This window comes from Muntiacus reevesi, chromosome 1 (assembly GCF_963930625.1).
Source record: "Muntiacus reevesi chromosome 1, mMunRee1.1, whole genome shotgun sequence".
NCBI lineage: Eukaryota > Metazoa > Chordata > Mammalia > Artiodactyla > Cervidae > Muntiacus > Muntiacus reevesi.
Genome location: NC_089249.1, coordinates 182,603,357 through 182,620,064, shown reverse-complemented (window position 1 = coordinate 182,620,064; position 16,708 = coordinate 182,603,357). Strand labels below are relative to the sequence as shown.

General features: G+C 60.2%; 1 protein-coding gene across 1 annotated transcript; it reads right to left on the bottom strand.

The window, feature by feature from the left end:
• Nucleotides 1–399: 399 nt before the first annotated feature.
• ATP13A1 (ATPase 13A1) lies at nucleotides 400–15,875 on the bottom strand. The gene is made up of 26 exons (XM_065917334.1): nucleotides 15,472–15,875; nucleotides 13,252–13,341; nucleotides 12,982–13,172; nucleotides 11,338–11,410; nucleotides 10,990–11,145; nucleotides 10,816–10,885; nucleotides 10,632–10,738; nucleotides 10,046–10,175; nucleotides 9,867–9,922; nucleotides 9,324–9,450; nucleotides 9,105–9,242; nucleotides 8,905–9,025; nucleotides 8,359–8,516; nucleotides 7,889–8,064; nucleotides 7,705–7,815; nucleotides 6,551–6,676; nucleotides 5,669–5,777; nucleotides 4,035–4,234; nucleotides 3,855–3,951; nucleotides 2,806–2,966; nucleotides 2,619–2,733; nucleotides 2,335–2,531; nucleotides 1,315–1,457; nucleotides 1,059–1,170; nucleotides 832–975; nucleotides 400–746 (listed from the first exon to the last, which is right to left on the bottom strand). The coding sequence occupies exons 1-26, from the start codon at nucleotides 15,850–15,852 to the stop codon at nucleotides 636–638; spliced, it is 3,600 nt and encodes a 1,199-aa protein (XP_065773406.1). The 5' UTR covers nucleotides 15,853–15,875; the 3' UTR covers nucleotides 400–635.
• Between the last annotated feature and the right edge of the window lie 833 nt (nucleotides 15,876–16,708).

Genomic DNA, 16,708 nt, shown 5'->3' with positions numbered 1-16,708 from the left:
AGTGCTGGCACCTGTGTGCTGCAGGATCCTGAGGGCTGACCCGAGTCAGTATTTGTAATGACTTCAACTTCCTTGTATCTGACACCACGAGAGGAAGGCATGCTGTTATTCTGCATGTTACTTAAAAAGGAAAATTGCCATGATCCTAAGACTTCCCTGAGTGCCTGAGGTGTCAAAAACGTGAAGCTGCGAGGCCATGGAAACACGGAAGCGGTTACAAAACTAGGAAGCACAGAGAGCTCGCTGGGCTCCGGGCTCGGCCTGTCCAAGTGCCGCGCGTCTTGCATAGAAAGGTTAGAACCTCACACTGCCCACGGCGGGAGGCAGGGGCCAGGACCTTCCTCGGGGACCACTCGGACCCTGACAACCCCTCCTGCGGCACACAGACGCAGGTGAGGCTTCTTAAAATTATCGATGCTGCTTTATTTACCAAAGGTGTTGGCCCGGGGCTGGTTCTGCCAGCCAGGTCCTCAGACAGTCACAGGGAGATGGGGGGTGGGGGTGGGGTGTCCCAGCTCAGTCTTGGTGGGCAAGGCCAGGTCAGCCTCACGTGGGGGCGGCGCTCCCTCCTGGGGCCCTCGTGGGGCTCCTGCCCAGAGGCAGCAGGGTGGGCAGCAGGTGCCAGCACTGCTGTCTCAGGAAGGCACTTTCAGCTTTGGGGTCCCCAGGAAGAACTGCAGGACGCGGTCGGCCAGGAGCGCCAAACAGAAGTCCAGGAGGAGGACCTGGGCGATGACCAGCTTGAACTGTGGGGCAGGGAGTGCTGGTGAGGCAGGTGCCCGCAGATAGGTCCAGGCTGAGTCCCGGGACCATGTCTACAGAGCGACTCACCTCCACAGGGATGTCCACGAGCCCAAACTGGCTGTTGAACTCAGGTGAGGAGCCGAGGAGCAGGCCCACAATGGCCAGGAGTGACACGGCCAGGCTCCACACCAGGGGCCTGTTCTCAGGCAGGCTCTCCATGAAGGGTGGGCCCTGTGGGGACAGACAGACAGAGCGCTGTGTCACGGGGGCCCAGAGGGTGGGCAGGGGCTGCCTGGGCAGGGGCCGGGCCTCACCTTGTAGTTGATGGCGAAGGTGGCCATCTGCATGGCCATGGCCATGATGTACACTGTGCTGTTGACTAGGCTCGGCTCAAATTCTTTGTATAAGTCCACAAACTGCTCCTGCCTGCAAGGACACAGGGGGGTCAGGGCCCCTTCGTGACCCCTGCTGCAACCCCTGCCCCTCAGAAGCAGGACTCTGCTGGCCTGGTCACTCCAGGCCAACGTCTGCACGTATCCCTCCTGCCCCCCGCCCTGGGCGGGCACTCACTTCTCAGGGCTCCGGGCCTGGGCCTCGCTGTACAGGTAGACGAGACTCACAAAATGCACGCAGAATTGCAGCGTGACAGTGAGGATGGTATACAGGTTGAAGATGTTGGGCAGGGGCCGCTCTCGGGACAGTGTCTTCAGGGGCTGCAGAGGCAGGCTGGGGGTCAGGGCCCAGGCTCAGCCTGGGGTCACCCACCTACCTTGCTTCCTGGCAGGCCTTATGTAGAGAGTTGTCATTGAATTCTGGGGGTTGCAGGTCAGCACCAGTCCCCTGCTCACTCCTCTAGCTCCTCAGTCCAGATGCCACCCCAGCCTCGCTCAATGCCCATGTGCTGCACGGCTATCACAGGGGTCTCATGACCCACTACGCCCCTGCCCTACAATAAATGTAAAGCCCCCCGCCCCCACTATTGCTCATGGCGCAGGCACAGTCAATCCAGACCACCGCCCACGCCCTCTGGCCTCAAGGGCCTCCCTGCACCAGCCCTTGACCATCTGCAACCTCTGGGGGGTTCCTGGCTGCTTCTCTTGTTCTTTACACGTTGACTTGAGTGTCAGCATCACACAGGCCTCCCCGACTGACCCCGAGGCCATTCCTCACAGCCTGTGTGATCCCACTTGGTGTTCTTCTCAGCACTGCATACTTTCTGAGTGGTCGTGATAATCATTTCCCATCTGTCTTGTCCTCACCTGTATGGCCCACCTGAGACCCCAGCCTGTGCACAACGCTGGGCCCGAGATGCTTCGCTCTGAAGCAGCCAAGTGGGAGCCCACCCTGCCCCGGATCTCCATCTGTAACTTGAGGTGACAGTTCCCACCCCAAGGGCTGCTGCGCAGGTAACTCAGACCTGTGGCTCCACTTTTAACAGCGTGCCCTGGGTGACCCAACTGTCAACTGATGGCTAACCAGCAATCCGAGAAGCCTCTCAATTCCTCCAGGGAGGGAATCATGGCTCAGAGAAGCGGAGGGTACCCTCGGGCTGGGGCAGGAGCCCCTGCTTTTCTCAGGCTCCTGACCCACCTTGGAGCGGGAGATGAAGAGGAAACAGCCAGCCAGCAGCAGCCCCTGCAGCGTGGCCTGGAAGTCACTGAACTTGACACCCTCCAGGTACAGGACACTCTGGCTGTAGGCTAGGATGAGGGCGTTGAGCGCCAAGATCTTGAACATCTGCAGTGTGGTCACCAATGTGCATCGGCCCTGCTTGATCACGTGGCAAACTGCGGGGGAAGGCAGGTGTGGGCGTGGGGGCCAGGCAGTGTGGGCCGAGGGATGGGGCAGGGGGAGGAGCAGGCAGCAGGACTCACTGCATTGGATGGAAGAGAGCTTGGAGGTGAAGGGCGCGGCGATGCTGGCATCCCCCAGCTTCACGATGGGCGTGCTTTCGTCCTCTAGGTCCCGCAGCACCTGACTCAGGCGGTCCTGCGAAGCAGACAGATGGGTGAGGCCTGACCACAAGGGGGCGCTGGTGCCCCTCCTCCTCCGGAGACTCACCCGCTGGGAGGCCAGCTGCTCCTCCGGGGGTGGGAGCCCTGACCTCTGCTTGGCAGCCCTGGAGGCCGCCCTGACTCCGCTGTTGCTCAGGACGGGGCTGTCCCGGGGCCGTCGCCTCCGTTCGACGACCCGCTCAGGGGCGTTGGCCAGGAGGGCCACACCTGGTGGGAGAGTGTGTCAGGAGCCAGAGCACGGAGCATCTGCTCAACGCAGCTCAGCCGGTACCAAACCCCCCACTTCACCTGCCCACCCTCCCCAAGGAGTGAGCACCTCAGAGCATCCGCCCTACTTCTACAAACTACTTACAGAAAGACGACAAGAGAAAAGCAACACCCAAATACAGTATGTCACACTACAGAGGTCCAAAGTGACTCCCAGAGAAGTTTATTGCCAAGAGTCATGCGGTCATGAGAACTGCAGTCGATAAACCAAGTAAATATCTGAAAAGCACTGAAAGAAGCTGGGGCTGCCCAGGTGGTGCTAGTGGTAAAGAACCCGCCTGCCAAAGCAGGAGACCTGGGTTCAACCCCTGGGTCAAGAAGATCCTCTGGAGACCTGGGTTCAACCCCTGGGTCAAGAAGATCCATGGCAACCCAGTCCAGTATTCTTGCCTGGAGAATCCCATGGAGAGAGGAGCCTGGTGGGCTACATGGGGTCGCACAGAGTCAGACATGACTGAAGCGACTCAGCACGCACGCATGAAAGAAATGAGGTTAAACTGTCTTTGAACACCAACTTGCTACCTGTACTCTGCTGACACAGAATCAAGGTGGGAAACTCTCCTGGCCTTGGCTCTGGGTGCTCACACGGTGCCTGGGGGAGGGCTGGACAAACCGAGTCGTCTGCCCCGTGGAGCCTCCCTGGCCCCACCACACCCTTCCTCAGGCACGTGTATCCCCTCCTGGCTTCGGAGCCCTTCAGACCCCCAGCCCCGCCGGCCCCTGCCCCATCTCTGCGCCACTGCCGCCTTACAGAACCAGCTCCGTGGCGTGCCCCCGACGGTAAGCCAGAGAAGGCAGAGGAGTCCCCGCCCCCAACCCCAGGCTCACCCACATCGGCGTGCTTCAGGGCACCCACGTCATTGGTGCCGTCTCCGCACATGAGGGTCACGTAGCCCAGCTCCTTCAGGCTGGTGATGACAAACTCCTATTTGGGGAAGAGACGGGCCGAGTGAGGGCTGTGTGCCGTGCCCAGCGCCCCGCCTGCCCTCTGCCACCCCCTGCACCCACCTTCTGCTTGGGGGCCACTCGGGCAAACACTTGCACGTAGGGGATGAGGCGAAGCAGCAGCTGAGGGTCCTCGGCCTGCAGGTGGGCCAGGCCGTCGCCCGTGAGGCACAGTGCGTGCTCCCGGGCCAGGGCCTTGGGGGAACCCTGGGCCAGGGGCTGTGAGATGCTGCCGTCGATGGAGCGCCACTCACACAGGCCACCTGCAAAGCCGGGGCCCAGGGTCAGGGCAGGGGGTTCAGCTGTTCAGGCGGACCCTCTCACCTGGACCCCACATATGCAGTCCTCGTCCTTCTCTGGAGCACCTTCTTGCTCCCTACCTCTCCTAATCCAGGTCCACACCAACCTGTACCCTACACTCTCAGTACCCCCGCGAGATCACCCATAGAAGGCTCTGATACAAAGAATCTGAAAACCTAGGGCCTAAGTCACTAGAGACTGCATGAAGAGGCCAGATCCAAACCCAGATGGCGTTTGCCTACAACTCTGCTCTCCTAGGCCAGGGCACCCCATGTCACTTCCTCAGGTCAGACACTGCCTGCTGTCCACTTCCCCTTTCTAGCTGGTGGGTCGAGGCCCAGATGCTGGGTGTGAAGGATGGCTGAGGGCAGTCTACCAGCCCTTGTGGCACTGGGCTGGCCGTGAGCTGTCTCAGCCCGGAGGGAAATCAGTCTCCACCGGGCTTCTGTTCTGGGTGTTCTGCTAAAGTAGCTTGGCTGGAAAGCTAACAGTCTTGGTAGTCATCTCTGGGCCACCCACCTACGATTTCCCAGGCTCTGCAGAGTGCAGTGCCTGTGACTGGCACAGAGATCTGGCATACAATGCAGATCGAGAGGAGGGCGAGGTGGTTCTGGACACCCCCTTGGCTGGGCCACACCAGCGTCCTCCTCCGTCTGGCCTGCTGCCTGGTGACACCCGGGGGCATGCTGCTCCCAAGCCAGGCCCTGCACTGGGTGCCACCCTAGGGCACCTGACAGATTCCACCCCAGCAGCTGGAGGTGCTGGAACTGGATTTGCCTCTTGACCAGTCCGATTCTGAGGCACCACTTCGGTTATTCAGGAGACACCAGAGACCACGAGCTCTGGACCTGAGTTCAAATCCTTAGTCACAGTGTCTCCAAGTGACCCAGGTGGAAGGATCCACTTCTGTTTATCTACAGAGCAGGGACCCCAACAACTGATCAGCTGGGTTCCTATGTTGTGCGGGGATGACAGGCCCTTCCAGGTGGAGCAGAAGGGCTGACCTGGTGAGGCAAACCAAGGCCTTTGCCCCAGGTCTGGCCGCCAAACATGAGCTCCGTGCTCTCAGTGGGAGCACTCAGGCAGCCAGCCGGGCCCAAGGAGGGGAGGCTATGAAACGTGGGCTGCTGTGACTATAACCCGTAGCCTTAGGACTGCAAGTCACTGCCGGTCCCGGGGCCACGGGTCATCTGCACGCTGCTGCATGGGCGGGGAGTGGAGTTCCCAGGCCAGGTAGACCAAGTGTGCTCACGGTGCAGGCTGTGACCAAAAGGCCTGTGTCACAGGGGCGGAGGACGCCTGGCGTGCTTACTCCGGCCTGGCACATAGGTAGGCCACCAGGTGGGAGCTGCTCTTGGACTCAAGGTCCCCCCAGCTCACGAGACATGGGGCCTCACCTTTCTCCGTGGGAGGCTGCAGGATCAGCGTCTGAGCCTTCTCAATGAAATGCAGCTCCTGAGCCACATGGCAGGCAGTGAGCGGGTTGTCACCTGTGATCATGACCACCTGGGGAGAAGGCAGAAGCTCAGGAGGTCAGAACTGCAGCCTGGAGACATGGGGGCTAAGTCTCTTCTAAGGAAAGCCACGGAGGGAGATCGTGGCCTCCTACTGGGGACTGGGCTTCCAGGAGCCCTAAGGTCTGAGAGCAGCTTCTACAAACAGTATATGTATCGGTGTCTTTGTGAGAACACCTGTGGCCTTTAATTAAAACATGCACCAAGAACCAGATTCTGGTGTGGCCCCTCTTCGCTTGGAAACTGGTGACGGGAAGACGGGCCCTGACTGCTGAGGGCCAGGTGAGGACTAATCATATCTCTGCCCTCTGACACGTCCAGCTCATCTCCCACACCCTAGAACTGCATCCTGAGCCCCCAGCTAGAAAACACAAACCACCAGGACTGGCAGAGCAAAGCCACTGGGACAGATGCAGCCTGTCTGGGCGTGGTCTCCACATCCCCTCAGCCAGTCTCAACTGTTCTCTAGGACAGGGTGGAATGGGGAAACAGCGCTCATCTCCCAGGGATGCCGGGGGCCTGGGGAAGTGAGGTGAGAAGGGTGGGCGTGGGTCCGAGAGCAGCCTCAAGATGGGACAGCATGAGTGTCTAAGTCACGGTGGAGCTCAACCAAAAGCCATGCTCTTTGCTTCCAAGGCCCAGACACCCACCCCTGGGCACCCCACTGAGGGTCAACTGCCGCCTACTGTCACATCCCCCTCTCTGTTAGGAGCAGCCAAGACAGCCCACCCGGAGGCCTGGTAGAAAGGGGGCCAGTGGCTGTACCCGATGGGAGGCGTTCTGGATCTCACGGATCACGGCCTTGGAATCAGCCTTGAGTGGGCAGGAGACCACAATGAAGCCGACGAACTTGAGGTTGCACTCCAGGGCCTCCCGCTTGACCTCCCGGGCCTGTGGATGGACACACCAGGGCCCTAAAGATCTGTTTCTCTTCTCCTTCCCCAATACCTAAGCTCTGACACGACAACATGCTGGGGATGGGGGGGTCAGAGACAGCCCCCTCCTTGCAGGAGGGGACCTGAGGGTCAGAAGGTGAGAGACGTGGGGAGGGTGAGAGGCGCCCTGGTGGCAGAAGGGCTGAGCAGGGGCTGGGCGTCCTGGCCCCCCAGTGGCACCTCTACCCTCTATCACGGACAAGAGCGTGGCGTGAAGTCTCTGTGAGTCCACTTCTAGGACGAGAGAGTCTGGACTCTCCTTTGAGAACCACTGAGCACAAGCTGACCCTCTTCACTTCATACAGAAAGCAGAAAACCTCTGCCCTCATGGAGCTTGCCTTCTCCTGGAGAAGACGTGCAGTAAAGTCACAAACACCAGAACACTGAGTACCATGAGAGAGATGAAGGCAGGGGCTGGGGCAGAGGGGCGCGGTGGGGCATAGGGCTGGGTGGCTCTGACAGGTCTGTGACTAGGCTCTGGACACAGAGGTGTGACCTCCTGCACTTTCTGGAAGGATCTCAGGGCCGCTGGGTGCCAGTAGACAAAAGCCACTCGGATGAGGGCCGAAGTGGAAGCAGTCCGAGGAGCAGTGTTGGTGATGGAGGTGGGCAGAGAGTCTACAAGGATGTGGGCTGTGACCAAGGGCTGGGGACACCCCAAGACCATAGAGTGGCCAGGCGGCAGGGCAGGGCAGGGGTGAGCTGGGGAGCCCAAGGTGCCCCAAGGCCTTCCCAAAGGGGCTGTGAGGACAGGAGGTGAGACCTGGGTGTGTTCTCCAGGGAGCAGCCCTGGATTCAGGGATGGGATGGGGTCTCGCAGGGGAGGGGGCACGCTGGGGAGAAGAAACTGCGGACTGAGTGCCACCTGGGGCCTCCAGAGGTAGAGGCGAGGAAGACGATGAAATTGTGGCTGCTCGTGGTGGCACCCCAGGGGGAAGAGGGTGACCCGCACGGGGGTTGGTGGGTGGGGGCCTGGGCCCTTACCTGCTGGTGAGTGAGGTGCCCCAGCTCCTTATACCCCAGCGCCAGAACTCGGGCTCCTTCCCGGGAAATCTCCGTGTGAATGTGCTGGTAGTCAGGTGGGCACTGGGCGAACTGCAGGGAACGCAGGGGGCGATCACCGACCGCCCTGCAACCCCCCTCCCGACCCTGGCCGGGGCTGGCTCACCATGGAGTGCAGGGTTTCGGGGGCCCCCTTCACGGCCGCGATGTAGCAGAGATCGGTGGAGCCAAGCTTCTCATAGGAGGCGAGCACGGACATTCGCTTTAGGGCACTGGCAAAATGAAAGCGCTGGTGAATTTTCAGCCCCTGAGTTTTAATACTTCGGGGGAATACTTTCTCATCTGGAAACAAATAAGCACGAGTCCTGAGGGCCTTCGCTCCAAAGAGGCCGCCAAGCCACCGCCCGCCCCCGCCATGCCCTCCTACCCTCCGCCCACCCTCCCCCGACCTCCGCACACGGGGTCTGGCTCGGCGAGGGGTCAGAGCCGGGCGACCTGGGCACAGAGGACCCCGCCCCAGGTCAGAGGCGAGCCTGTGCCCACCCGCTTGCCCAAGGTGAACACACACGTGTCCGACAGGTACACTGCCTGCCTGGGGATGCACAAGCCGGTGGTGTGCGAGGTTCCAGCCCTCACCTCTGGTCAGGGTCCAGTCTACGGCCGTCAGCATGGCTTTCTCCAGGGGGTCACCCACGAGGGTTCCGTCATCCAGCTGCATAAGGGAGTGGCACGAGGCCAGAGCGCGGTGTGTCTCTATGGGGATGCTGGACACGGGGGTCACCTCCTTCCCATCTCTGCAAGGAGGACGACCCGCGGGTTACAGGGGGGAAGGGAGCGGGTGGAGGGGCCCCTGGGAACTGCCAGGATGAGGGATGGGCCCCCACACTCCACTCCAGTCACGGGGCAGGGGCAACGACGACAGGGTGTCGGGGTGTCGCCTTGGTCCTTGTAGCGTCTGCACCTGCCACATGATGCCCCCAGAGATAGTGGCTGCCTAAGGCCCGAGCTGAGCCACGTGTCACTGTCGCTTAGGCTGAGAGCTGCCGGGGGACCCTGGAGTGGGCCTCGGTGGGAGGGCCGTGCCAGGCCCTCGCTTTGAAAGCTTGGGCTGGGCAGCTCTCTGTCCCGAGCCCCCAGAAACACCCCTGGTGGGCACCTGGTGACCCCGATGCCCATGCTCACCGGAGCCCGGCCACTCCGCGCACCACCAGGCTGTCACTGGTCAAGGTCCCCGTCTTGTCGAAGCAGCACACCTCCACCTTGCCGGCGAAGGGGATCCGGAAGGGCTCCGTGCAGTACATGTCTGGGTGGTGGGAGCCAGGGTCAGGGGTCCTGCTGGGCCCCAGCCCACTCGGCACCCTGTCCCTGCCCCGGAGACTCACAGAGCTTGGCCAGAGCGATGAGAGAAGTGTTGACGGCCAGAGACAGCTCAATGGGCAGCTCAGGGGGCACGACGGAGGTGAGGATCAGCGTGCATTCCAGAAAGAGCTTGTAGCGGTTCCTGCTGGGGTCCTTGGTTCCTGCAGAGACAGCACCTGCCGGTCTGGGGGCCATGGGCCTGGGGCCGAGCAGACGGCGGGGGGAGGGGTCAGGGCGCTTACCTTCGATCCACACATAGGCGGCTGCCGCAATGGCAAAGACCAGGAGGAAGAGGATGAAGATGAAGGTCTCCAGGTTGTTCGCCGTCACCCTCTTGACCCCAAAGAGGATGGTGCGCAGCAGCTTGCCCTAGAGGGACAGAGGGGCAGAGGGCTTTCCTGGGAGGGCAGCAGACTCTCCTGCCCTGCGACTGAAGACTGGGGGTCAGGGAAGGAAGTGGCTGTGACTGGGGCAGGGGCTGAATTCTCCAGAAGGAGAGCTGACCATCACCTTTCTTGAGAAATCCTTAAGCCACTTCAGTGTTTACTTGGCCCAAACTGTTTGTGATCCCCAAGTGTGCGGGGTCAGTTTGGGGTTTCCACCAGAGCCCCTGCCCGGGAAGGCGGGCCTGCTCCGGGGCTTGTCTCTGCACTGTGGCCCCCAGCCCAGCAGCTGCTACCAGAGCGCTTATGGGTCAGACGTTCTGGGGTCTGAAAGGCTGCCACCTTAGCTGCCCGCCAGTCGCCCCAGGGACCACCCTCTCAGGAAGGGGCAAGATGCCACACCTGGGACGTGTTGAAGCCAGTCCTCAGGACGTAGGCCACACACCCGTTGTCCACGGCTGGGGAGACAAAGAGCGGGCGTCACTAGTGCCTGCATATCCCGACCCTCTCTCGGGGCCAAGCAGATTCGGGGTGCGGGGGTGGCAGGATGGGGACACCCCCAACACCCTTGAGGCACCTACGCTTCAGGCCTGTGGTGGCTTTCTGAGGGGGGATGTGCTGCACCACTTTGGTGCCCCCAAAGATGACATGGAGCCGGGAATCTGCCTGAAGGTCCAGCACCCGGCTGGGGCTGAGGTCTTCGATGGGCTCCTGGGGAGGAGGGGAGGATGGTAGCGTCAATGGCTAATCCCACCCTGGCCTCTGTCCCTAGTCTGGAGTCTGCAAGGAGCCGCCCGACCCTCACGGGCCTCCCCATCTAACCTGGTGCGTGTTACCAGGGTCCCAGGCCCGGTCCGTCTTCTTTCTACCTTCGTGTGCAGTGTTGACTCCCAGGGACCCTGCACCCAGCCTCACCCAGGAGTCATAGCTTCCACTTCTCTCTCAGCCCACCTCAGCCTGAGACCCCAGAGTGCCCGACACCCCACTGATGCTGCTGCCTCTCATCTCCTCCTCCTCCCCACCAGGCCTCCCTCAGTCCAGGGTGCTAACCCGCCAGGAAAGCCAGGAGCCCTGTCTGCAAAGCCTCTGTCTCGGGGCCCCCTCCCTCCCGGATCTGAGCCTGGGCAGGACCCTGGCCCGTCTCCTCCCCGACGCCCGCCCCAGCACCTTCATCTGGGGCACTGATTCCCCAGTGAGCATGGCCTCGTCCACGATGCAGCGGCCCCGCAGCAGCAGCACGTCGCACGGCACCAGGTTCTCCTGGGGGGAGCGGCCTGCAGGGCAGGGGCTGGGGTTGGACCGAAGCCCGAGGCAAGGGTTCCCACCAGGGCAGAGCAGGACTGGGCCTCACCGACTGAGACGATGTCCCCGGGAACAATCTCATCGCTGGCGATGGGCCTCCACTTTCGGCTTCGGTAGACCTGGGTGGGGGTGCGGTGCCGTCGGTTCTGGGGACGCTCCCGTGCCGTGCCCACCCCAAGACCACAGGGACCCTCCTACCCACCCACTGCCCCACTGGCTGCACCTGGATCATGTGGGGCTTGTTGCCCATCTTCCGGATCTCTGACATGTTCCGCATCTGCTGCTGCACCAGGGAGGCCTCGAAGGCCACCAGCATGGACAGCGTGAAGACACTGTAGTACCAGTATTCATCCAGACACCAGAGCCCCACGCAGAACACCTGTGGGGTACGTACGGGCCTGTCTGTTCCCAGGAATGCGGGGAGACCACCCGAGGCGGACTGGCCGGCACGCCGAGGGCCATTCTGCCCATGGGCTCTGACCACAAGGGCAGGCGGAGATTTTCACGTTTGGAAGTGGGCTGGGAAAGCCCCAAGAACAGGTGGGGAGAAGGACCAGCGCTGCTGTTTTACCTGGAACACAAAGAAGGGTGCTGTGGCTCTCTCCTTGAACAGCTCTGAGAAATCAGGCACCACCATCTCGGCCCTGAAAGAGACAGATGGCTCACCCCGTTATGGGCAGGAGGCCCCACCTCGACGCCTCCACCTGGGGGCACCGCAGGCCTCCCTGGGCAACGGGCTGCTCCGTTCCAGCCTGTCTCCTTGGCCGTGCAGCACTGAAGCGGGCATGCTGACCGCCCGCAGCCCTCTGGTCTGCAGAGCCCTGACAGAACCTCTGAATCTGCACCATAGGCCCTTCAGGGAGCCGGCCCCCGCTCGGCTGGGCCGGTGAAGACCAGAACCTGTCAGGTGGCTGGGGTCCCAGGCAAGGGGGGAGGACCAGCTGACTCTGCGCCGGGAGCCCTGAGGCTGCACAGAGGCAGCTGGGCAGCTGGGTGCTGTGGGGCCTGAAACAACGTGCCAGAACCCCACCCTGCTATGGAGGGGGGTGGGCGGAGCTGGGGTCTCCCCAAGACTCCTTGGATGAAAGCCCTGGAATTTGAGGAGGAGGGCGGAAAGGTGCGTTCTGCAGCACTCAGGGTGGTGGCTGGCTCTGCCCAGGGGACCAGGTCAACTTGGGCTGTCTCTGTTTCGCCCTGCAGTGACGTCCAGGACGTGGGACTTGAGAAAAAGAACCTGCACAGTGGCCGTGTTGGGACACAGACTGAGCCCCAACCCGGACTGTGCAGGGGACCCTCACCTAAGTGAGGGGAAGTGAAGGCATGAGAGGGGGCAGCCCAGGCCGCCAGTGCGCTCAACAGGGCGGGGTGGTGAAGGTGTGCGAGGAGACAGCCCAGGCTGCCGGCACGCTCACCAGGGTGGGGTGGTGAAGGTGTGCGAGGGGAGAGCCCAGGCTGCCGGCACGCTCACCAGGGTGGGGTGGTGAAGGTGTGCGAGGGGACAGCCCAGGCTGCCGCGCTCATCAGGGCGGGGTGGGAGGAGACTCAATAAATGCTTCCGCTGAGACTTCCGATTAGACTGCTGGGTACGGTAATGTTTTTGTAATTTTTGAAAAGCAGCTAGGTCAAGTAGTAATTTCCTAGCGGTTCTGAGGGTTTTCGAGTCAAGGACAATCACCACCAGGATGGGGGCTCTGAAGCCCAGCTCTGGTCCCACCCAGCCCGGTGAGCTGGGTTCAGGTGGTTCTGGTGAAGATGAAAGGAGAAAGTGCTAACAGAGCATCTACATTCCACCTGGTACAAACAAGAGCTGTTCTGATCACCACCCCCTTTGTTTCTTATCAGCACTCATACCGTGCTGGGATATGTGTGAGAAGAATGATAAGAATTCACACCTATAGAAAAAATTTCTAAGGAAGAAGAGAACTAAAACACAAGGCAAGGATGAACAGCTCTAGGCCAGGCTCCCAGCTACGAGCCCTTCAGGGGGTCCTATCAGCAGGCAAGTTGGGAGACACCAGACTAGAACACCTTTCTCAAAAGGTGCCTGCCACGTTCACCTGGGACATCGTGTTGAAAAGGCAGACTCTCCCAAACCACTGAGCATACACAAACGGAGATGGTGCCATTAAGTGGAGCAGGGACCCAGCCTGGGACTATAAGGCAGAGCCCCAGCCCTGTCTCAGCAGGGGCGATACACAGGGATGCTGGGACTCACTTGTTGCTCCCAAACTTCTTCTCAGCAGCACGAATCTCCGAGTCCTCCTGGAACCCTCTGTTGCTCTGGTAGAATGAGAAAGCGTTTCCCACTGGAAAGGCCACGGGGAGAAAACGCTTCTTCTCCAGGGCATCATAGGAATACTTGATCTTCTGGAACTCGAAGGACAGCACCTCCTGCCCGTCTTCGCCCTGTGGGAGGTGAGTCTGTGGCAGGGGCCCCTGGCCTGGGGACCCCATCTGAGCCCGTGCCAGAGCTGGTGGTCCCTACCTCATCGCGATGCAGGGCCACGAGCTCGGTGGAGCCGTTGTTGGGAGTCGGTACCACCTTCACGAAGGTCGCTTTGCGGGCGTCGTACTCCTGTGAGAGGCAAAGTGCCGCTGCTGAGCCCTCCTCAAGTCCCAGCTCCACATTCTGGAATAAGCTACTGGGCTCTGGGTGTGGGCTTGGCCACACCCAGCTTACCACTGGGGCAAGGGACAGCATTTCACTGGGCCTTTGGTCCTGCCTGTATCATAAAGCCAGGGTCACGAACAGTGTCAAACGCCCAGGGCTCTGCTGACGAAGATAAACTCCAGCAGGAAAAATGCTGCCTAGCAGAGGTACCCGTGTGAGTCAGGCCCTGTCCCAGCCCACCTGGCCTGCTGCTCCCGCTGCCCATTACTATTCTGTGGTTCTCAAGTGACAAGGGACAACAAGGCTCATCCTTGCTTCAGCGAAGGGCACATGCTGTTTTTTTCCTGCCTGGAGCGCATGGTCAGACTGCTGGCTTTAGGCCTTTGCTCAAATGTCACCTCCTCAGGAAGCTGCTCCACCTCAAGTTCCCTCAGAATCCTTGTCCTGGTTTTCCCTTCTGCATTGACTGTGGAGTTCCACCTCTCCCGCTAACACCAAGAAAGCAATGCATTTTGTCTGTTTTGTTCCTTGTTATTTCTCCAGCACTTAAGACACGGAGGCGCTGAATAGAGCTGCGTTAGCGCTCCGTGCTGTGAGCTGCATCCGCCTCACAGCTGCTCCACCAGAACCTGTGTTGCCCTATGTTTTTTTTTTGGGGGGGGTGGTGTGTGGAGGACATGGCAGTGATCCTGAGCAGCAAGGCCCTGCCCCGCTAGGAGTTCATGGTCCCCAAAGCAGGCAGAAACTAACGACAAAAGACAGAACTACCAACCCTGGAAACGCCAGGTAGAAAGGTGCAAAGTGGTACATGGGGCCAGACGTACGCCGGGAGCTCTGCAGATGTCATCTCAAGTTCTTATACTGGCACCCTGCGCTAAGTGTTACGGTTCTCACTTTACCCAAGGGGAAACTGAAACCCAGAGAGGAGAAGCACCCTTGTCTGAGATCTCTGATGAAAACTCAGATCTGCTGGTCCTAACCTCCAGCTGTTGAACTCTCCATTTCTGGAGAGGAAGTTAATAACAGTCACACTTTTTAGCTGCAGGCTAACAGGAAGCTGGAAGTCTGGGGGTGTCATCCCCCCAACTCCCCTCCATTCTTTTGTCCCTCACTGAGGTCTTTCATTGCACTGACAGGAAGCTACCAATGCCAGAAGTTTGAGTCTCCCTTCTGGGATAAGAGAGATTTCACTTTCTCAAAAGAGAGAATTCAGTCCATATTTGGAGTCAGAGAGGTTGTAGGGTGGGGTTGTTGCTTCCCTTTCTCTTTCTGGAGCCCTTGGTGCTGTTCCCTTTCTCTCTTCTTTTAGCAAACATGTCTGAGATGAGAGGGGAGGCTGGCTGGAGGCTGACCTCAGTCCCCATGGCTCCACACCTGCTGGTGTCATATGAGGCAGGCCCAGAGGGCAGTGGACAACTGCTGAGTGGGCAGCGCTCATCCAGACCTCACCGCTAAAGGTCACGTGTACTACCATGCTATTGTACTCTGAGGGCGGCCATCAGAATCATACCCTTGTGGACAGACCTAAGGGTCTCTGAGCAGTTAAGTCACTTGCTCACAAATACCCACTGCTCCTCTTAAACGCTGCAATAAACTGCATTTCAAGCTCATTTTGGTCGTTGTGGGGTGGAAGCTCCCAGCACTGGCCAGCAGGACTGATGCTCAGTTCTCAAGACGCACAGACAGGGATATCCATCCTACAGGTCTAGCCTCACACTTTGAAAAAGAAGGTAGGAGACAGACAACAAAGGTAGGACCGATTCTAGGAGACTCATACTCGTTAGGATGGGAGCTAGCAAATGGTGACATATTCTAGGCTCTGCGCTAAGCTTTTTATAGGGTACCTTATCGACCTAATTGACCACACCAGGGAAGAATTTCAGAGAAGGGAAGTAACCTGCACCAGGGTCGTACAGCTACCGTCAGTAGCCGGTCGGAATTTAGCGAGCAGCGCAAAAGGATGAGGGCGCCCGGAGGCACCTGGGACTAGCTGAGGCAGCCCCGGCTGGGTTGGGGACGGACACGAACGCAGAGGCTGAGATCCGCGGTAAGGCCTGACCACGGCTGTGGTCGGTCTCGGGTGCGCACACTTACCGGGGTGCAGGTGAGCGCGCAGTGCGCGTGCACGGACCAATGCCCCGACAGGACGGTGAGCGCGTGCGCCAGGCAGATGGTGGCGAGCACAAGCAGCGCGGCCTCGGGGATCTGCGCCCAGCTGCTGCCCCAGCCCCAGAAGCCGGTAGCTGCGGAACCCAGCCAGGCCGGGTAGAGCAGCCCCACGAATGGCAGCAGCGTGAGGCGCCGCAGTAGCGCCAGCCGCCGGTACGGCCACACAGCGGCGACCAGCTCGTCGCCGCTCTGTATGAGTGCCGGCCCAGCGGCAAGGAGCGTGCGCGGCTGCGGCCTGGGCTTGGGCTGCCCGGCGGGCCGGGCCCCGCAAGGAACCGCATTGCCCACCGCCGCCTCCGCCGCCATCTTTCCCAGCGCCGCGCTCGCTTCCGGGCAGAGGCACCGGCTCACTTCCGAAGTTTTACTTCCGGTAAACCCTGGGGGCCGCCATGACACATGGGAGGAACAAGAGCCCGGGAAACGTAGGTGTTTGTGGCTGAATTTGGCTACTCAGGGCATCGCCATGACAGGCTGTGCCCGGAAGGAGACGCAGGGCACCGCCGTGATAGGGAGGGCTTGAAATGACTAAGACCGCCTACCTACTCTGCCACGCCGGATTGAGACCGGAAAAGACGAGGCAAGGTGGGCTGGGCGCCACCATGACAACCTAAACCGGAAGAAGCGAATTCTCCTCGGAGCCTGCACTGTCTGGGTCGGGAAGGGTGGAGCCTGGACGCTGCGGAGGCGGAACCAAAGAAACTTCGGTGCTGTGTGGGCGGGGTTTATCATGAGGGTGGAGCTTGTGTGGTGGGGAGAGGGTGAGGCTTCCTTCCCTCGGGGCTTGGGCCTAGCTTGAGGCTGGTGGGCTTAGAGAGTCTAGACAGGATACAGTTCAGCTCAGTCGTGTCCGACTCTTTGCGACCCCATGAACTGTAGCACGCCAGGTCTCCCTTGTCCATCACCAACTCCTGGAGTTTACTCAAACTAATGTCCGTTGAGTCGGTGATGCCATCCAACCATCTCATCCTGTGTCGTTTCCTTCTCCTCCTGCCTTCAATCTTTCCCAGCATCAGAGTCTTTTCAAATGAGTCAGTTCTTTGCCTCAGGTGGCCAAAGTATTGTATTTTCCACTTCAACCTCAGTCCTTCCAATGAGTATTCAGGACTGATTTCCTTTAGGAAGGACTGGTTGGATCTCCTTGCAGTCCAAGGTACTCATCTCC